At 33.4% G+C, this 21,364-nt stretch overlaps 2 protein-coding genes across 2 annotated transcripts in view; both read left to right on the forward strand.

The window, feature by feature from the left end:
* The window catches only part of JhI-21 (Juvenile hormone Inducible-21), a 101,996-nt gene extending 100,850 nt beyond the window's left edge, over positions 1 to 1,146 (forward strand). The window contains exon 8 of the mRNA XM_072540885.1: positions 886 to 1,146. Coding sequence (XP_072396986.1) covers positions 886 to 1,028 — 143 coding nt within the window. The 3' untranslated portion in view covers positions 1,029 to 1,146. The remainder of the gene's footprint in view (positions 1 to 885) is intronic.
* An 8,397-nt stretch (positions 1,147 to 9,543) lies between these two features.
* Positions 9,544 to 19,776, forward strand: LOC140448548 (chymotrypsin-1-like). Its single transcript, XM_072541631.1, has 6 exons — positions 9,544 to 9,779; positions 12,292 to 12,368; positions 15,120 to 15,371; positions 16,986 to 17,093; positions 17,428 to 17,535; positions 19,498 to 19,776. The coding sequence occupies exons 1-6, from the start codon at positions 9,725 to 9,727 to the stop codon at positions 19,717 to 19,719; spliced, it is 822 nt and encodes a 273-aa protein (XP_072397732.1). The 5' UTR covers positions 9,544 to 9,724; the 3' UTR covers positions 19,720 to 19,776.
* Positions 19,777 to 21,364: the final 1,588 nt, after the last annotated feature.

Here is a 21,364-nt window from a genome sequence, read left to right on the forward strand (position 1 = left end):
ATATTCAAATCTGAAAGATTTTCTATTATATTGAGAAGCTGCTCATAGGTCAAAGGTCGCTTTAACTCCATCTTGGCTACTGAAATATTACAAATATGTTTATTTCAACAAGTACTATAAATGGACTAGGTTATTTTTACCTATTCTAGAAGAATCCGTTTACTCACACAGTCCACGTGAGTCCACAAGTGAGGACGATACTTTTCAGTAAGAATACAAAGCCAAATATCAATTTATTCCACTGGCGACTGCGTTTTCCACAACAATGCACCTTTTCAAACATATAAATAATTTTTACAAAGTATTGGTGAGTCATCTAGTCAAAAAATAAATTACTGTTCTTTATTATTTATAAATTTTCTTTTAAAAGACATAATACAAAATAATTATTTTCTAATTTTTTTTTCGAAATCCTTTCATGATTTTTTCTTTGTCCTTTGTACTTTTTCTCTTACTAATTTTCTTTGTTGTTGATAAGTTTCATAATTGCATCTGATTTATTTGATAGCATTTTATTATAACGAAAAAAAATTCAACTTCAAGGTACCAAAATGAATTTAATATTTAAATAATAGGAAAATTCGTTAAAAACGCTGTCATTTCGGCATTGTCCAAACTTGAATTTTCCAGTTACTGACCTTTGTTATATTGATGTGTTTGTTTAATGTATTTTATTGCGAATGACAAACGGTCTAATTTCATGGGTTTAGGTTCTGTGAGTAGAAAAACCATGTAATATAAAAAATAATTCGTGGATATGTGCAAAGATCGAGCCAAAATCCTTACAAAACTATGGCATATAAATACCCACGTATTAGAAGTGATACTTGACTACCTACTAGATATTTGTTTTATTTTAATGTTAATTTATTTGCATATTTTTAGGTGTTCCAGTGTACTACCTTTGCGTAAAATGGAGGAATAAACCCGAAGGGTTCTATAGATTGTTAAGCAGTGCGACCAACTATGTACAATACTTATTCCAAGTTACCTACCCTGAGGCTTCTGAATTGCTACCTCAATCTTAATTTTTTTTATTTATTATTATTTTTTTTCAAAGAACTGATATATACTGTACTATTGAGTCTCGATTTTCGACAGTATTATACATATAAAAATATAAATATAAATGTTGAGCAGAGTGAATTTTACTTTATTTCATTTATTAACCTCTTGAAAAAAATAAGTACCAAATTGATAAAGACAAATTAATAGGTACCTAGGTACACGTAAAAGGTAAACGTAAATAGAAAACAATACTTTAAATGGAGGTCAAATCCTAATACGGTCATATACGGAGCCGCTTTCTCTAATTAGACGGACATGTCTTGTCTAACCGTACACCACCAAATCTTCTTTGGTTTTCTACACTTACTTATTTGACACCTAGCTATTCTTTGTACTGATATCATTTCGGCTTTGAACGTGCTCTAACGATCTTAAGGTATGCTCTTTCGCTTTAATAAAGGACACTTTAAAATCTTTTGGTAGTCTTCTAGAATACGGACTAAGCACTGAGTCCTGGTGCAATTCTACTTTCACATGAAAGTCATCAGTTTCTCCCACACATGTCCTAGCAGTAGTTGTTACTTCCTCATACATGTCTCTCACACTTTTGAGATACTTACCGGGAACTCTTTTCTTATTCAGCGCTCACCACAGAACCTCTCGAGAAACTCTACCATATGCTTTCTTAAGATTAATAAATATCATTTGAGTGTTTATTTTCATTTCTTTATTTTTTCACCAGCTGCCTTATACTAAGTATAAGTAATGCATCTTTTGTTGATCTGTCTTGCATAAATTCAAACTGATTTTCGGATATTTCTGTTTCGTAACATATCCGTCTATCAATTTTTTTATTGTTACATTGCATGTTTACAATCTTCTCTATACATAGAGTAATAAGTAAAAGGTGTGTAAGTAAATTAACGTGAGTAGGTACCGTCCAGTGACGGTTCTCTAAGCATTATCGCGGCAGGTCTTCTGGCCATACTCTCTTCAATCTTCTTTCGGCAAGTGGTTGGATGAATAAATTATTTATCGGTTCGTTGTTGTGATCAGTGATGCGATTTTTATTTGTTGAATTATTCTTTATTGTGTCCTTCAGTAGTGGGAGGTACATATCATTGTGAAGTTTTGGATAGATGCATACCATGGAGCTTTACTTATTTTACGGAGTATTTTGTATTGCAATGTTTGAAGTATCTTCGTATGTGATTTTTTATTACAGCCCCACAGTTCTATTCCATATGCCCAAACTGGTATGGGTATAGCTTTGTACAGAAGCAGTTTATTTTCAAGGGATAACTGAGACCTTTTGTTAAATAGCTAGTTCAATTTTTTTGTTTAAGATCTAGTTATTTCCGTTTAGTTTTAATGTGCGTTTTACTTGTAAGTTTTTCATTCAGATGCAATCCCAAGTATTTGACAACTGGTTTTATAGGAATGGGAGTATTATTAATAGAAACTTGTGGACATATAGATTTTCTTGTTGTAAAAGTAATTTGTACTTATTTGCTGGCATTAGCATTGATCTTTCATCGCTTAAGTCAGTTTTGTAATTGAACTAAATGATTTTGTACTTTTTGTGATGCTACATTAGGGTCGTTATCCACTGCCAAGATTCACGTGTCATCGGCAAAAGTAGCTAAGAAGCTATCGTTGCTAGTTGGAACGTCTGCTGTAAATATCAGATACAGAAATAGGCTCAGAACACTACCCTGAGGTACGCTAGATTGTATGATGTAGTAATTTGAGTAGCTGTCTTCAGTTTAGACTTGGGAGTAGCGATCAGTAAGATACGAGTTTAGTATGTAGTATAATTGGTCTGTTAGGTCTGGTGCGGTACATGCAACAGTCAAATTCGCACAAGTAGGAGAGGGTGGTTTTAGTTGGTAGGCATGATAACATGAAGGTTTGCAGGACGTTCTTCTAAGGGTAAATGGGCTTGAATGTACTCCTCTACGCTGAATCCAACACACGCCAGCCATGCCTAGAGATGGGTTAACCTGGTATGGTTTTTAGAAATTTCCACCCTCAGAAAAAAAAGAGGTGTTATGTTATATTTTTCTTATACTGTTGTACGGAGTGAAGTCATGGACTCTCACAGATGCTACCTGCAAGAAAATTGAGGCTTTCGAAATGTGGCTTTATCGTCGAATCTTGAAGATATTCTATACCGACCACGTTACTAACCAGGACGTTTTATTAAGAATGCAAAAAGGAACAGAGTTGTTAACCACAATAAAAATAGCCAAAATCGAATATCTCTGTCATATCATGAGTAATAGCCTTACCAAGTGGCTCACTGCTTTTACAGTAGAATGATTTTTTCGAAATCCAAATTATGTTTGTGATATTTCATTATTTTTTTCTAGTCATCTTTCGAGCCTAAGTTTTATCATTTTTTCCAGTGTTTTTGTACAGGAGCATAATGAAATACCTCTATAAGATTCTGCCGAATCAAAATTTCGATTTGCTTTAAGTATGGGAATCATCCGGTACTCTCTCCAACTATCTGGAAAATCTTCAGATTGCCATATTTGATTAAAAATTTTTAATAGTGTTTCTTTTCCTCTTTGATGTAAATTTGCCAACATAATATAATATATATTATCTATTCCCGGAAAAGTGTTTTTCTTGTTCTTAAGACTTATTTCTAATTTATATAAACTAAATGGCACTGAAAGTGGATGCTTAGAGTTTTTCCTTTCCATTACATTAATTTTTGAAAATATATTATCTGGACATAATTTTCTCAAAAACTCCTCAAGCCATTCTCCTCCGGTCACTGGATTTATTTCTGGTTTAAAGATGTTTTGTAAACGTTTGACTTGATTCAACATATTTTTTATTGTTGTATTTTTGTTTAAAGTTTCACAAAAAATTTTCCATGCATTACGCTTACTCTTTGATATAACTTTTTTAGTTTCTGCTACACATTTATTATAATTTATATAATTTTATATATTTTACTGTAACTTAAACTTGTGTAAATCAAGTTGTTGTTCTTGAATAACCTCTTTCCAATTGTCATTCCACCAAGTTTTCCTAAATTGTGGACTAGTCCCTATTCTTTTCTACAATATACATATTTTACAATATTCGTTTAATTTATTTCAAAATTGTTGGTAACTTAAATTTTTATCGAGTTCCATAAAATTATCAGTGATTGAAGAGAAAAGAGACCAGTCCGCTTTATTTATATTCGATTGGAATTTTGTATTTACACATTCAGCTTTATTAACATTAATATTTGACTTTATAACAATAGCAAAATGATTTTATCCTTAGTATTTTCCACAACATCCCAATCGAAACAACGACTAATATTTGCTGAGCATATTGTAAGGTCTATTGCTGATTTGTTAATACTACTAGGTCTACGCAGCAAAATTTCTTTGCCGTTATTTAAAAGTACGAGATTACAGTTCCTCGATAGCTTCTAACAGATTTTTTTTATAGTGTCTACGTCAACAGTACTACAACCCCAAACATAATTGTGGCTATTAAAATCACCACCAATTATAAAAGGCTTCTCCATACTATTAAAAAACTTTTTCCATTCATTTACCGTAATTTTGAGATTTGGTTTTACATAAATAGAATAAATGTTAATACCGGTTTTACCGGTTTTAAGTTTAATTGATATGCTATTACACATTATGTCATTGATTGGATGAAAAGTAGGATTATTATAAAAAAAAAAATTTTCAATAGTATGGCCACACCACCATATTAAAGTGGTTTATACTTACTGGACGTACATGTTTAAATACACTAAATATATGGGTGAAATCCCTTTAAATGTAGTTTGATTAACTTTCAGTTACATCTTTGATATGTAGAAACTATGATGTTTAAGGTGCAATAGAAATTGATCACATGGCAGCGGAAGACTCTACTGAGGTTACTAGTTCTTAGACGAAGTGTCTGTGAGGACTTGTTGATAACAACTGATTAAAATAACATATTAGAACAGAAGTCTGAACGGAGGGATGTGTCTAAATATGACAGTAGCCAGCAATATGTATAATTAAATATGTTGGAAGTTAGAGTATGATTTATCCTGAAAGTTTGTTGGACAAGTTGTAAATTGGGTATTATTGTAGGGGGATTAAAGGTTGATTAGGGTTATGAATGTAGGTAGGTAACTATAAAAATATCAGAATTCAATTATATTTGTCGACTTTGGTTTATTAAAGTTGTGAAAAAAAAATGAGTGAAAGAAAAAACAAGTACTTCAGTGGAGCTATCAAAAGAAAATAAAACAAAAAAGGAAGAATTTTTAAAGAAGATGCTCAGAATTTCTTCTTTTTTCCATCAACTAGATTCTCAAAGTGATTTAGATTGGAATGGTAAGTACCTAGTGGGTTTCTATCTGTTAGTGTAACAATTCGCATCCAGTGTCTTCTATAACTTGGGAGGGCTTGGGCACATTACAGTAAAGCAAAAGGGTCCCTAAAAAGTATGATTAAAAAAAGATTAATTTATTATAACTTGAATTTTATTTTATTCTTCTGTATCGCATAGTCTGCCAAAAGTTCCAGAAATTGAAAAAGATAATACCGAAAATCCAAATAAAAGTAAAGAATTTGTTAACATCTCTTCGTCAGATCGAGGAAATTTTGGTAGCAATTTTGGGTTCATTTAAACCACACGTGTCATTTTTGGGGTTCATATCAGTAGGGGAGACCAGTCTGTGTTGACACCCATAACAAAAATTGTCTGTAAAATCCTTAATCAAATAGATAAAAGAAGACTCTTTTTACCATGAAAAAGTTAGTAACACGTTACTCTTTTAATAACAAAAGATGTTGACAAATAAAACAAAACTAAGACTTTGACAGTTCAATTTGAAAAAAAAAAGCAAAGTATGCAATCACCGAATAATTTATTTTGACCTCAAAGTTAAATATTTGAAAATAGATAAGACAAAACTGTGAAGGAACTCAAAAACTCTAGTAGTAAAAAAATATTTATATGCATAATTCACACTTAAACACTTTAATGTTTCTCTCTACACCTGCACGTTATGTATGGCACCAACTGTTACACTTTTGACAACGAATCCAGGTCTGTCCCTTTTTGGATATTGAATATAATTTATTGCACTAGATACAAGCTGTATCAGATTCATGGCCGCTTTCGTTCATTTCAACTTCTTCCTAAGTATCTTCCGTCTTTCTTTCTCGTTCTTTTTTGCCTGTGCAAATTGTACTTCTGCAATAGCTGGTGAGTTGTTTAAAACACTTGTTTTCCCTCTTTTTCGTCTTTTTCTTAGGCCATCCTGTGATGCAGGCGCTTTAGGCATCGGCGATATTTGAAGGATAGATTCGTTACATTTTGACATTTTATTTTCGTCTGGTTTTGTAGAAGTTGATTTGAAACCTACTTTGAAGAAGAGGCTGTCTCTTCAGCTTGTTCTTCAAGTTCAGCGACTTCATTTGGTAAGTCATTTTCGTCATTATTTACAATATTTGTAGTTTCAGCAGCAGCAAAAACATAATCAGAAAATATATCCATGTTTAGCGGTTGAATTCCCGTTTTAGAAAAATCACTCAAAGCATTTTCTATTGTAGCTGTTTTTGTATCCATTATAAAATAGCTTCCCTAATTGACTGCGTCACAGCACGACCTGGATTTGATCCACTTCTGAATTTCCTGATTATAATAAATAGTTAAAGGCCTATAAACGCGTACGTGCAATTGTTGTAAACGATGCGTGCTACGAGGAGGAAGACAAAATATAATAATACTATTTTGTTTTGCAAATTGCAATACTTCTAAGTTCTTAACACTTCCATGCCTATCAACTAATAAAAGCACTTTCGAGGTCAATGATGATTTCACGAAATCTCTAAAATGTATGAGTCACTTTAGAAACAAATCTCCATTTTATTATTATCCATTTTCTTAACACAATCCTAACCATCCTGGCAAAGCATGGTCTAAGAGATCTGGTTTCATTTTTTTCCTTGAATATATGATACCGAGAGGAGCAAATGTTCCAATCGCTTTCATGGCACAAATCACTGTAAAATGAATAACCTACCTCTCTCCTCACTTGACAATGCTTGCGTCCTTTTGTTGCGAATATCATGCAGATCTGGAATGTATAGTAGAGAAGCCACTTTCATCCACATTCCAGATTTGGTTTGGAGGAAGATTATTGTCGTCAATAACCTTTGTCAACGTTGAAAAATATTACAAAATATTTGGTTTATTAAACACTTGGGCCCTAGCTAATGAAGTTTTTTCTGGTAGTCGCAAACTTATAGAGGGATTTCTTTTTGAAAATCCGTGCACCCAACCCTATCCTGCAATTTTTTTCGTTTTATTAAAAGGACATGGTAAATGATTGGACTTGCTATTTCAAATGCCAGTTTACGAAGTTCTACCATGTTTAAATAAAAAAAACGAACTTAAATGGGTGACCAGTATTTGTTTAATCTTCTTGCTAAATGTAGGCCAAATACCCTTTACTGAAATCTGTAGCAAAACGATTTTTCTCATGAAATCTTCTACGTAACGTGCTTGCAGAGACATTGTATTGTAAGTTTTTGCAGCACGTTTTTACCCATATGTTTGTTTCTTATTTCTTCTAGCGCAGATTTCATATCATCGTCTTGCCAAGACTGCCTTTTGGCCTATGATGGCACCCTACGCCAGACATACAATACATCTACAATTTCAGCTACACCAACGACACTGTGCTACTAGCAACCGGCCTAAATGATCTACAATCCGTAGTGGATCGCGTGAGAACAGCTAGCATAGATTACCACCTAGACCTCAACACTAGGAAAACCAAAATGGTTATCAGCCTTGGGCACTACATGGTACAATCGTACAATGTACAATGCACATGATTGTACAATGGTACAATCATGTTCAAAGAATGCTAGGTCATAAGTCGAGAAAAAGAGTGATGGAATGGGAACTTCCAGGAGGAAGAGGAAGATGAAGACCATATATGAAATTGAAAACATTTATATGGAATGCCATGATGGAGAGGGAGCTGAGGAGGGTTAAAACGGCAAACTTATAATAGGACAATGCCTAAGAAGAAGAATTTACTTAAAATAGTACCTATCATTTTAAGATTTATGGTTCAAAAAATACTTTAGGACTTTTAAAAAATACAATTGAGATTATTGTTGTTTATTAGTTTGAGATTATTAGTATGAGATTATGAAAATGATAATATAGTGAATGAAAAAAAAAAAAATATTTACTTATCATTTCGAATAAAAAATTAAAATCGTCAAAATATAAAAATACAATAAAAACAAATCTTAAATAAATATTTCTGTTATTTATACACGTCTATACAATTTAATACATTTATAGAACTTATTAAATAAATATTATAAAAATAATCGAAAACACCTACCAAAACAACAAAATGGAAGTCAAAATAGATGGGCAACTTACAGAACCTATAGAAATGGATAGCGGAATAAGACAAAGGGACTCATTGAACTCTTCAATTTAATCATGGATGAAATCATCAAAAGCGTTAACAAAGGAAGAGGATACAGAATGGGAAACAAAGAAATCAAAATACTCTGTTACGCAGACGACGCAATATTGATAGCCCAAGATAAAGATAGTCTGCAAAGACTGGTCCACAGATTTAATATAAGAGCAAAAGAATTTAATATGACAATCTCATCTCAGAAAACTTAAACAATAGTAGTCAGCAAAGAACCAACCAGATGTAAAATAGAAATTAATGGCATTAGTATTAAACAAGTAATGGAAGTAAAATACCTGGGAATTACACTGTCCAGCTATGGAGACTTGAACAAAGAAATGAGAGATCAAGTACAAAAAGCAAATAGACTGAAAGAATGCCTTAATAACACTATATGGCGAAACAGACACATTAACATTGAGATAAAGTCAAGAAATTATAAAGCCAGTATAAGACCAATAATGACATACCTATGCCTGAAAGATATGCCTGAGAAAAAAAGAATGCATTAATCACATTAGCAAAATGGTGGAAACCACTATCCGTTCTTGGAAAATTATGCCAATCTTTTGGAAACATTTTTAATTCCTTTAACAAATTCACATGAGAATAAACTTCTCCTTTCATTAGCCAGACGTTACACCAGATACTACGATTTTTCCGCTGTTTTATCTTTTTCAGCGAATAATAATCCCACGACCGCCAACATGTCGTCGTCAGTCGAAGCCATCGCGAACAATGAGAATTACACATGAAAATTGTTGAATATTCATAAAAAGAGTACAGTATTGAAGGTACCATTAAATCGTAACGATTTATCGTAACGTGTATGGTAGAGAAATGAACGGCGAATAGTAGAGTGTTAACGGTATAGTTAAATCGTTATCGATTTATCGTAGCGTGTATGGCAACCTTTAGTCATATGATGAAAATCTGTAGAAGAGTCTCTCCAATAAATAAACGATATTTATATGATTACTTTTTCCGATAGTTTTGTGAACTTATTACTTTGTGCACGGGAATAAAAACATATGTAAAGATATAAAAGGTCTCATTGTATAAATAAACTATATGCAAACATTGCATAGACAATAAACGCAGATAAAAGATGTCGAGATAACGCGTTATGAGTTAATTCCGAAAGACACGGACAGAATGTTAGTCGGTGATTACTATTAAAACTCTAATTATATGTAGCAAATGGTTTCCGATCAAAGATAAGTCAATAAATATTTTGGCAATATGACATGTGCTATTTTTTGTGATATTTTAGTGATTATGTGTTTTGTGCAATCTGGTAAGATTTTTTATTCTTAAAGATAGCCGTTACCGTTTAATGACAAGATTGCATTTTTTTAGTATATGCTATTAATATAATAGGTAATACTTATAAAAGTAATGGAAAAGCCCAGACAATGCTTCTTCAGACTTTTAAAAAAAATTATATTTTTCAATAAATAATATATTTCCAAAAATTTCACACTTTTCAAACGTTTTTTGAGAATTACTCAAAAAGTATGTATTTTATCAACTACATTCGGTTCGGAGACTTGTTGCTCAAGTATTTGGGCCCTACTTGCCCGGGTTTTTTGGTTTTTGTTTATTTTTTTTTTTTGGTTGGCTTCTGCCGGATTTTTGTTAGTTTTTTAATTTTTTTTATTGCCGTTTTTATATTTTTTGTTAATTTTTTTGTAGAATGTCTGTGTGAAGGTTCTATTGGTGTTCTTTCGGTCCTTACCACCTTGAGGCCCACACAGTGCGGCAATTTGCAGTGTTTATCGAATTATCAGAGCTACAAACTATCCTCTGTTAGTTTGTGTATTTTTCTCTCTGAGGTTTTTGTTTTTCTCTCTGGTGATTTTGTTTGTTCCCTTCTTTGATTTTCTCTCCCGTATTTATTTTGTTTTCTCTCACTACTTTTTATTTTGTTTGGCTTCGCTTTTATTTGGTTCCTTAATTTATTCCACTATTTGTTGTTTAGGCCTTTTGTGTTTCCAACGGTGGAAATCGTCATATCTCATGATCTCTCGCAGTATGGGACTAGGGTGGTTTTCCAGTTCTGCGAATTTTGTCCTGGCTCTATCCTTCATTATTTCAGTCACCCTGACCTGTTGTAGTTCCCTGAATATGAAGCGTTCTACTACATATCTTGGGAAATTGACAGCTTCTATCAGGCAGCTGTTGTGAACTGCTTTAATCCTCTTCTTTGTAGTGTTACAGGTGTGTCCCCATGCGAAAGATGTATAAGCAAGTATCGGAAGAATGATACTGTTTATTATTCTCATTTTGGTTTTTGTCGTTAGTTTGCTTTTTCTATCTTTTCTACCTTTTTCTGTGAGTCCTTTGATGGATGCTTTAGTCATGTTGGCTTTTTGCTGTGGCGTCTACGTGCTTTTTGAATATGAGTCCTTTATCTATGATGAATTGAACTATTCAGAGCAGCAGCATCTAAGATCAGAATAGCCATGATGATTGCCAACCTCCGTCGCGGAGATGGCACGTGAAGAAGAAGATCCATGATGACTCCCAGGTATTTTGCCTCGTTTTTCCACTCGATGGGATTGTTCTGTACAGTAAGTTGTTCCTCTGGTTGCTGAAATCTCTTTTTAAATAGCACGACTGGCGTTTTGCCGGAGTTTATGGCGATTTTCCATCTAATACTCCATTCCTCGAGTTTGTTGAACGCGGTTTGCAGGTTGTTAACTGCTATGTCTACATTTCGGTGCTTGGTCGCCATTGTACGGTCGTCGGCATAAAGGCTTAATAGTGTTCCTGGTGTTCTGGGAATGTCTACGGTAAATATTGACTACAGCAGGGCTGACAGAATCGCTCCCTGTGGTACTCCAGCCTCCGGGATTCCGAGTTCGGACAGGGCTTGTCCTATTCGAACTCAGTTTCATTCGGTTGCTCAAGTAGGAAGAGATTAGTCTCGTCACTGCCCCGCTGTAGCCATATCCTCTCATTTTGTATATCAGCCTTTTATGTCAGACTCTGTCGAAGGCTTTGCTTACATCCAGGAAGGCTGCTCCTACGTACTGCTTGTCGCTAAATCCAGCTGCTATGTACTCTGTTAATCTGAGTACTTGTAGCTAGCTGAAGTAGTCTGCTTTGAAGCCAAACTGTGCTTCTGGGATTATTTCAAGAAAAATGATAAATTTGTAATTCGGAAATACTTGACGAAAATGAGTTCAATATAACTAATCGGGGGTTTTTGGGGTCATTGTCATACTTAAAGTAAGATATTATAAACAATGGGTGATATCATATGTCAAGACTTCCGTAACGGGTATTTCCAAAACTGGATTCGTCCAATTTAACAGCGGGAAAACCGTTCAAACCAGAGAGTCTATGACACGAATATGTAGCAACATGACCCTTTATAAAGAAGGGATGAATAGAAAAATTTCCAGCAGTGCTTCATTGGAATATGGCAATAGATACTTAAAAATAAAACCCAAAAAAGTTTGAAGCTGTTACAAAACTTGTCAAATTAGTTATAGTTATAGTAAAAGTAGTCAAATTCATATTTAAAATTTTTTTTTTCTCATGAATAAATAAATTTCTAATATATTTATATAGTTTAATATAATTATGTGGTATAGCTTAAAGGTGTACTTTGTTTATAAAAAAGCACACGTGTTAGTTTTTAAAAATCTAGATGTGGGAACCATTTAAAACTTTCAAACATCTATAACTCAGAAACATAATAATGTGACTAAGCCACTTTTTGCACTGACATCTTCAAATATTCTTTTGGATTTTTTTAACTTTTTATTTAAAAACTGATATTAATTAAGAGTATAATTTAGTTTTAGCTACGAATACCATGAATAATAACCTACAGCAAAGTTTTGGTGTGGAACCAGAACAGGATTTTCCTTATCAAGTAAGTTAAAGGTAATAAGGAAATAAGTAATTAATAGTTTTTATGTAACCAAAGCGCTGGACAAAATAGACCTACATCTTTGTCACTTTTTAAAAACACTGATTTTTAAATATCTCTCTATAACTTCAGAATGTATTGTTTCCTCTATTTCATTCCAGAAAGGACTCCTGCACTTTCTTTGAGTAAAAGTGGTTTCACTTAAATTGGCTAAAAAATGCGCAGCCGTTGCCGGTCATGCTGATCAAAGTTCTTATTGATCCAAGACTCAAAAGTCGATTGTTTCTGAGTTACAGAGCTTTAACGTATCGGTTTTTAGTCCATATATATTTAAATGACACACAGGATGTTATTTAATAAGTGCAACAAACGTCAGAGGTTGATTCTTCATGAAAAATAATGACAGTTTGCTATATAAACGTATGTCCGCAAATGCTTCTAGTACTAGATAAGGGGTGTTAAAATGTTTCTTGTAAACTGACCATTTATTTATTGTCCACAAGAAAAATAAAATTTCTGTAGTTGGCTTCTTCTTCTTATTTCACCGTCTCCTTTCGAAGGTTGGCGATCCAAATGGCAATTGTGGCTTTTGAAACTGCTGCACGACAGATTTCTGTGGATGATCGGTCAAACCGTCTCCTCAGGTCTTTCAGCTACGAGTTCTGGCGTCTTCCAACTGATCTTTTGCCCTGCACTTTACCTTCCAATATAATTTGTATCTTTCACCTCTCAACACATGACCAAAGTATTGTATTTTTCTCTCTTTGATTATGCTGAGTAATTCTTTTTGTTTACTCATGCGCCGAAGTACGTCAGCATTGGTAACTTTTTGTATCCATGGAATTCTCAGCATCCGTCTGTATATATATACATTTCAAAGGCATCGGCTTCGGATGCTGTGTGCTCTATTTCAATTGTTGCGGTTTGGTGCCAATATAGTTCTGAGGTAATTCGCAAGTCTTGTTCGCCTATTCCAGTTGTTTTCAGAATTTCAATCATCTTTTTATGGTATGTAGTTGGCTACATACCATAAATCACAAAAGTTTTATTTAAAAATACTTTATAAAAGGTATATAATTAAAAGGGCCATTTTGGGCTACATCACAAAACGTTTTCAGGCTAATAATTTCATCATCAGTGCATTTACCAAGTGTACATGAGTTGCCATCTAGAGCCTATACAGAGACATCGTCTCAGGGTCAGCAACCCCCAAATTGGGAGTTTTGCGTTGCCATTTAGGGTATCTGTTAAAAACTTTAACATCACACCAACATATTAACAAAGATGTAATAAATAAAAAAAAATAGTACCATTTTAAGGGTTTTTACCCACGTATTTAGTGGCTTAACTCGTGTACTGCTGGTAAATGCACTGATAATGGACTTGTTAGTCCGAAAACGTTGTGTGATGTAGCCCGAAAGTATTTTTAAATTATATACCTTTTATATAGGATTTTTAAATTTATTTACGGCTCTAAAATCGGTTGAGATACACAAATTAAATTTGGTGGGTTTTAAGAGGTAGTTATTACGAATTTTTTGACATACAATTTAGAATTTTTTTGGCATGACATAAAGATATTTCAAATTAAAAATCATTTTTTATTTCCTTAGCACGTTTTTTCATTTCCTTAATACATTATCAAGAACTATATAATAAAATAACATTTTCTTCTTGATGTGCCTATCCGTTACGAATGTTGGCGATCATCATGGTAATCTTTATCTTATCTGCAGCAGCGCGGAAAAGCTGCACAGATGTTGTATTGAACCAGATTGTGAGGTTCTTTAACCAAGATATTCTTCTTGGACCTCGTTTTCCAAATAGTTTTCCGTGCAGGATATCTGGCTTGAAGGAGAGCATATCTGGATTCATTTCGTATAATATGTCCGAAGAATTGTAACTTCGAGATTTGATGGTGGTCAATATCTCTCAGTTGTTATTCATTCTTCTGAGGACACCTGAAAAAACATTAATCCACCACAATAACCGCAAGTACAACTAATAAAATATTAAATAGATTCAAAGCTACAAAAAAGGGTCAAAATGATCTTCCTGAAATATGCCACAAGATTCTACTCTTAGCCTCACTGGTTGTCATATTCGCGCAAATAATTCTTTTTATTATCTCAGAGCCGGTTATTTGATTCCTCGGGTCATCAACATTTTTGACAGAAGTGAAATAAACTAAGGGCTTAAGAAAACCCCATATGCAAAAATCTAGAGGATTTAAATCCGGCGATAGAGCCAACCAATAAAGTAAAGTAAACTTTCTACTTCAAGCACGAGCAAGAAGTGTTGACAACTTGACTTGACAATGGCAAGTGCTGCCTTGACGAAATCTTGCCTTGACACGTCAAAATAATGGCTTTTCTTAAAACCAAAATTATTCAACGTGGAGTGAAACCCAGAAAACCACTGAAAACATATATATATATATATATATATATATATATATATATATATATATATATATATATATATATATATATAGAGAGAAATATATCTACTAACTTGCAAAATATGTTGTGTAATAAGCTTCTCATTTGCTAGGTAGAAGGGAAACATCTTATAATGTAAAGAAAACACAACAAAAGTGATTCATTTATTGCGTGAATTCTTCATCAATGATTTTATTTAGAAATTTAAATTTTGATAACATGACATTTATAAACCAGCCCGAGCCGTCACTGTAATAAACTAACCAATTTGTAAGCACTATATCATTAGTTTATTATAATTTTTTTGTTTCAGGTATCCGTCCATCTGAATTATAACAACCAATTTGTATGCGGAGCAGCAGTAATCGCTGAAGATCAAGTACTTACTTTGGCGCATTGTCTTTATTACGATTGGGGAGGTCTTTTACCACCTATAATAATATCTGTTAATAGCGGCGGAAGAATTTTGAATACTGAGGAGTATGAATCTTTTTCTGTATCTGATATAAGATTTCATAAAGAGTTCAACACTTCTGAGATGAAATATGATTTAGCCGTAATAGATGTAAGTATTTGCTGTGTTGCTGGAATTAAGTTGAACACATAAATGTTATAGGGAAAAGGGTGGTAAGATGATATACCTAAGATGTATATACCTAGTCATTCTTTACAGGTAACTTGGCCGTTTCTAACATCCCTAACACCATTCTTTTTTATCCTTCCAGGATTCTTCATCAAACTCCTTCTCCTTCTCATCGCTTATTTGAATCCCTCTTTCCATCTTTTTGCCTCTCCTTGAATATCGTTAGCAAATTTCTATTAAGTAGATCTCCACTATCGTTTGTTGTTATTTCTTCAAACGGTCCTACAATATTGCTTTTAGGTTATCTACCCACACGTCGATTAACGTCTCCCAGAATAATAATTTCTTACTTACCGCTTATATTATCTAGCATAGATGCTAAAGTTTCCAAGAGCTCGTTCTTATCCTCTACAAATGCATTAACTACTTGATTTTTGATTGACTTAATCCAAGTATGTAATTACGAGAGTAAATATTCTTTCATAGACTGATACCTAGGTTTTAATGTTTTTACTTCTGCTTTTGTTCGCCCCCTTTTATCTTCTTCTTCTTTAGATGACGTGTCCATATTCAGACGGTCATCATCATGTTTACAATTTCCTGAAACCGTTCTCTATCGGCTGCTGCGAAATAATTATTCTACACTTTTATTTATTAAATAGAATATAGTCGTCTTCTATTTGATTGTAATGATTCTTGGTTTAGCTTAGTACTGAGATATCCATCCTTTGAAAGATTACCGAACACCTCTATTTATTTCATATTTCGCCTTAATATTCCAGCAACCAGCATTCATTTGCTTTTTCCAGGGCCTAAGTCGTCGTCTTTTAGTTCCTATCAATTTCGGAGGCTTTGCGATCAGCTTTTCAGCAATTTTAAAATTTTTTTCTGGATACTGAGGAGCTAGCCTAACGCTTCAATTCCCAACCTGTAGAGTTAAGTAATTTTTCGTCAATGTTTTCTTTCTCTAGAAAGGTTGCCTCTTCTACAGCTTCAGACTTTTTTCTACCCTTTGTTTAATTTCAGAGTTTTCCTTCTGGTAAATTAATTGTCTTCTCTATGAAGAGAAAGCTTCCGCTGCCCTGTTCTGCTTTGTTTCTTTGCTGTGCTATGAAAGCATGGCTGCCAGTTCCGCCATTGATGCCTAACTGGGCATCAAAGTTTTATGGGTTAAAAAACATCTGAAATCAAAGGAGAGCAGGGATTGATTCGCTTTGCCTGATAGGACTAGTAATAATTGATGTTTTTCCACGTTTTTTTGGTAACGCCTGAGGATTTTTTGGTAACTGGAAGTGGTTATATTTGCTTGGGAGGAATCAAAGCGAAGATGCTGTCGTTTTTTTTTTATGAGAGCTGTGTAACTGGTTGTTATGTCTCATTCATGTCAAAAGGTCATTTACAACGTCACTTACCGAAAGATGAAGGAAAAACAAAAAACTAAAAGAGGATACCTAAAATTAATTTACATTATCACAATATCTGTCAGTTTAAACAGTAAAACAAAGATATAATCCATAGGCATGAACGTAATTATCTTTTAAAGTATATTTTAGATACATTTATATTATGCGGGTTTACGATTTATGCTTTTTGTAGATCCCAGTTAAGTTAATGTCAAAAAATTCACCCATCAGACCTATAAGGTTACAAAGTGATTCGATGCCTTCCAGTTACGACAGCTGTGTAGCTATAGGATGGAATAACGTAAGTTTAATAATATTGCTCAAATACATTTCATATTTTATTTACTTAAGGTTGTTCAAATCAAAACCAAGGCATTTGTACCAGGCATCCGGTTGCCTTTTTTTTATTACTCAGAATTATTTTTGTAAATATTCTTACTTTATTACTTTCTATTTTCTTTTCAATTTTTACCAAATGTCTTGTTGGTAATAAACGGATATAAAATAAATTTTCAGCGTTTGGGCTTTAATATCGAAAGACGTAACTTATAAAATTTAAAACTCACAAATTATAAAATGCCACAAGAAAAAAGTTTTAGAATTAGTTTTCAGTGTTTTATTTTTATACTTTGTAGGTTTCTACTAATCAAGAAGTAATAAATGTGGTATTGACTAATTGTAACATTGAAACATCTACAAAAATGTGCGCAAAGAATAAGGCGGAGAATGAAACTTTATGTAATGTAAGTACTGCACTGTTTTAATAATTATTAGATATTTATTTGACTGGAGATAAAAAACACCACACTAATAAAACTAATAGAATTAAACAAATAGCAAGCTTATCAGACAAATCGCAGATATTCAAATCGGAAAAATGTTTACTAGGTATGCTGTGTTTGTAGTGAGACATCCTAATGAAAAGTTGGTAGAAGATAATAATGTAATGTTTATTTTAATTTATTTACAGTCTTCTAACACTATTACTAAAAACACAATTAATTTATAACATTTATTTACTCAACCATACAAATTTATATTATCGACTGATTCTCTACAATTTTATTTCTCTTATATATAATAAAATCATGCTTCGAAATATTCTTCTATAACGCAGTTGAATTCTCGCGTCAGACAACCTATAGTGCTTCTCGGGATGTCGCAAAAACTCGATCAAGGGCGTAGCAAAGCTATCGTAATAATAAAACTTTGGTAGACGAAACGAAACGTTTTGATATTCGGGTATAAAATATATTTCATATCCTATACAAGGAGATACCAATGAATATTATACCAACCAGAAATAGACTACTGAAAGCCTAGTGAGTTCACTTTTATTATTGCTCGTTTTTCTATTTACTCATTAAAGATCCGATAGGTGTTTCTTAAAACCATGTCATTTTCGTTGTTTGCCTGTCTTTTAGTCAAAGAGAGAACTTTAGTTCATGAAGATTACGGATAACTCCAGATTGAAAGGGCATAGAGTTTTAATGAAATCGTTACACAGTCGGCAAATTCTGTCGTATTTAGAATTATGTCCTTCGATGTATCGGACCAAGGTTTATTAAAATGTAGAATATATTTACCAGCAGGGATATTTCTCTTCTCCAATAATTATCCATCCACTTCGGAATGTAGTTCCAGTGTTTACCTTACTCTTATATCATGTACCTATCTCTTTGAGGTCTTCGCATGCCTCTTTTCGTCCCCCTTGGTCTCCAATCTTTAGGATTCTCCGTGTCCACCTCTTAGTATTATATCTGGCTATCTGACCGACCCAGTGCCATTTAATTTTTGTTTATTTCTTCTACGATATCCCATATTTTCGTTCTACGTCTTATCTCGATGTTTCTGATATTGGCTCTTACTGATATTCCAAGTATATTTCGTTCAATTGCCCTTATGTAGCGTTGTTTCTACTTTTTTGGCACATTTCGTGGTAGTAAGCATTTGTTATATATCTTTTTCTTTAAGTTTATAGGAATGGAAATGTTTTTCTTTAAAGATATATGTTAATTTACCGAAGGCGACCCATGCTATTTTAGTTGCATTCTTCTTTTAATTTCAGCATCCTAATTTGGTTTTCCCAGTTTGATGAAGTGGTCCAAGTATAAATAATGTTCAACATTCTCTTTATTATGGTTTTGTATTGTTATATTTGTCTGGTCCAGCCTCATTATTTTTGTTTTATTGTAGTTCTAGTTCTAGTATTTTTTTTATTAAACGGCGTAGACGCAGAATTCTCCTTTCGATGTTGCATAGCCTGATTAGCGCAATAGCATTATTTTATTTAACCACGTGCATCTGTAACAAAACTGTTGTTAAGTTTCATGCACTTTTTCATGAGTCGCTAAAGTCACAGAGTCGTTCACAAAAGTAGATGAGAGGACTTCCTTGCTTATTGATATATTAATGTAAAGATTAGGAGTAGTAGTAAATCTAAAACATGAAGAACGTCTAAATTGATATTCTGTAGAAGTGTTCGTTCGTTTTGATATCCAAGCAATATCGATTTTTGGGGATGAAATTGTAGGCTTATAAAGAAATTATTAGTGATAACAGAATAAATAGAGTAGTAAGGTTTGAAAGAAAAGAAACAATAACATGCCTTAATGATATACTTAATGTTCAACACTTTTGAACAACATTTCAATTTGATACTTTTAAAGCGTAATCATTTTATCTAAAATTTCTTTTTATTGCAGATGGTTCCAGGCAGTTTGTTGGTATGCAATGCTACTCTTGTAGGTATTTTGTCCGTAGTACCGGAGTGTGATTCCACCAACCAAATATCTCTTTTTGAGAATGCTAGATATGCTAAAGATTTATTGATATCATCCGCTTCCCCAGTGGCTGTAGTATTTCCACCAATATTAATATGGATTTACAGTATTCTTACGATATTTATAAATGCTTTTATACAATAAATGTTTTAAATCAATTTAAATACTATGTACCTAATGTAAATAAAAAAGATTCTGAGACTGGCCTACACTGCTGTGATTGCTTTTTCTTCAAGGGGGGTCTATAAATTTCCATACATACATTAATCCAAAACGCGCCTCTTTATTAAAACTAATTTAAAATACAAAACTCACAAATAAAAAAAAGTATTCCTAGACGTTAATGGGACAGTTAAAAAGATAAAAATTTATAATTTACTCTGAGTTTTCCGCTTCAGTAGAATTGGCATCATCGCAAGATACACAAACATTTGACTTCTTGGTGTGCTTACCGCATACATACTTCTGGCATTTTAAACAAACTATGCTTGTTTTTGCCAACTTATTGGTCTTTTCTCTTTTAGATTTTGCTAATTTTCAACGTGAATGGCATCGTGCCTTTCCAATTTGGTATGGTATTGAAGGTACAACTTAGAAAAATTTGCGTTTGAGTATATTTTTTCATGGAATGCAGTAAAAAATGTTGAAATCCATTTAAATTTGCAGCTCTTCTTTCAATTAGAGAGCGTTAAGGAAAGTCATATTTTTTGCAGAAACAAACGATGACGATTACTCTTATTTTCATTTCAATTTGAGATTGAGAAAATTAAGAATAATAGAGTACGTATTGATGGCAGCAATATCCAACAAAGTGAAAAGAACTGAGAGTGGCCATCTTCGCGTCGATCGTTTCGACGTATATTTCTCACCATCTGGTCTAAAGTATCAACACCTCCTTTAGTCTCATTATAAAAAAGATTGATATCTGATTTATTTTTGTATTCGCCGCTTACATCATCAGAATCCTGGGTCGATAGAAAGAGAAGTATCTTTGTACGCTTCTGACGTGTTACATAAGAAAGAAGAGAACTGGTGGTTTTTCAGACTTTGGATCTGAAAATTAAAACATATTTGAATACGTTCTCTTAAGTACTACCGCTATATGCCTGCGGTTTTGTTGGAAAGTGCCAACTAAAGTCAGACCAAAGTCTTTGTGGAGATCTTCTGCAAGCTCCACTGAAGTGTAATATCTGTCCGTCGTTACGTTACGATCAGAGTTTCGAATCGGAGACAGCAATCTTTTTACTATTCCCTGTGGACCCCTAGATGCTGGTGTGTTGCCTTCATATTTTCCTGTCTAAACCTCCATACATAAAACGTAACGAGTAAGCATAATTTTACCTATTATCATACGCATTGCACGGTTTAGCCGAGTGTCGACCAGGTGGGTATACCTACTATTCAACCACACTGATGCACAGTATTCTGCCACCGGATATATCAGAATAAGAGCGGAGGATATTAAGGTTAATGCCGTGGACTCACATGTAGTGTCGCACAGTTGATGTTTTGTCAGGTAGACACTTCTGGTTTCTTAAAGATACACTCGTATTTCTTTGTTTGCTTGCCTATTGAGTTGAAACTTTAGTTTTTGTAGTCCTGGGTTGTAATTTTCAATTCTTAAAGTATTCGCTGACGATGGATGGATCATTCGTGAGTGTTTTCGATAGCTTTTAAGGATTTGACGCTTGTTGCAAGGGTCCAATCGTCAGCATATCCAACCTTGCGAAATTCGCTTGCAGGCATGTCAAACCATTATTAAGATTAATCTTTTTGCTTATATTCTTTG

The sequence above is a fragment of the Diabrotica undecimpunctata genome, chromosome 8 (genome assembly GCF_040954645.1).
Source record: "Diabrotica undecimpunctata isolate CICGRU chromosome 8, icDiaUnde3, whole genome shotgun sequence".
In the NCBI taxonomy this organism is placed as follows: domain Eukaryota; kingdom Metazoa; phylum Arthropoda; class Insecta; order Coleoptera; family Chrysomelidae; genus Diabrotica; species Diabrotica undecimpunctata.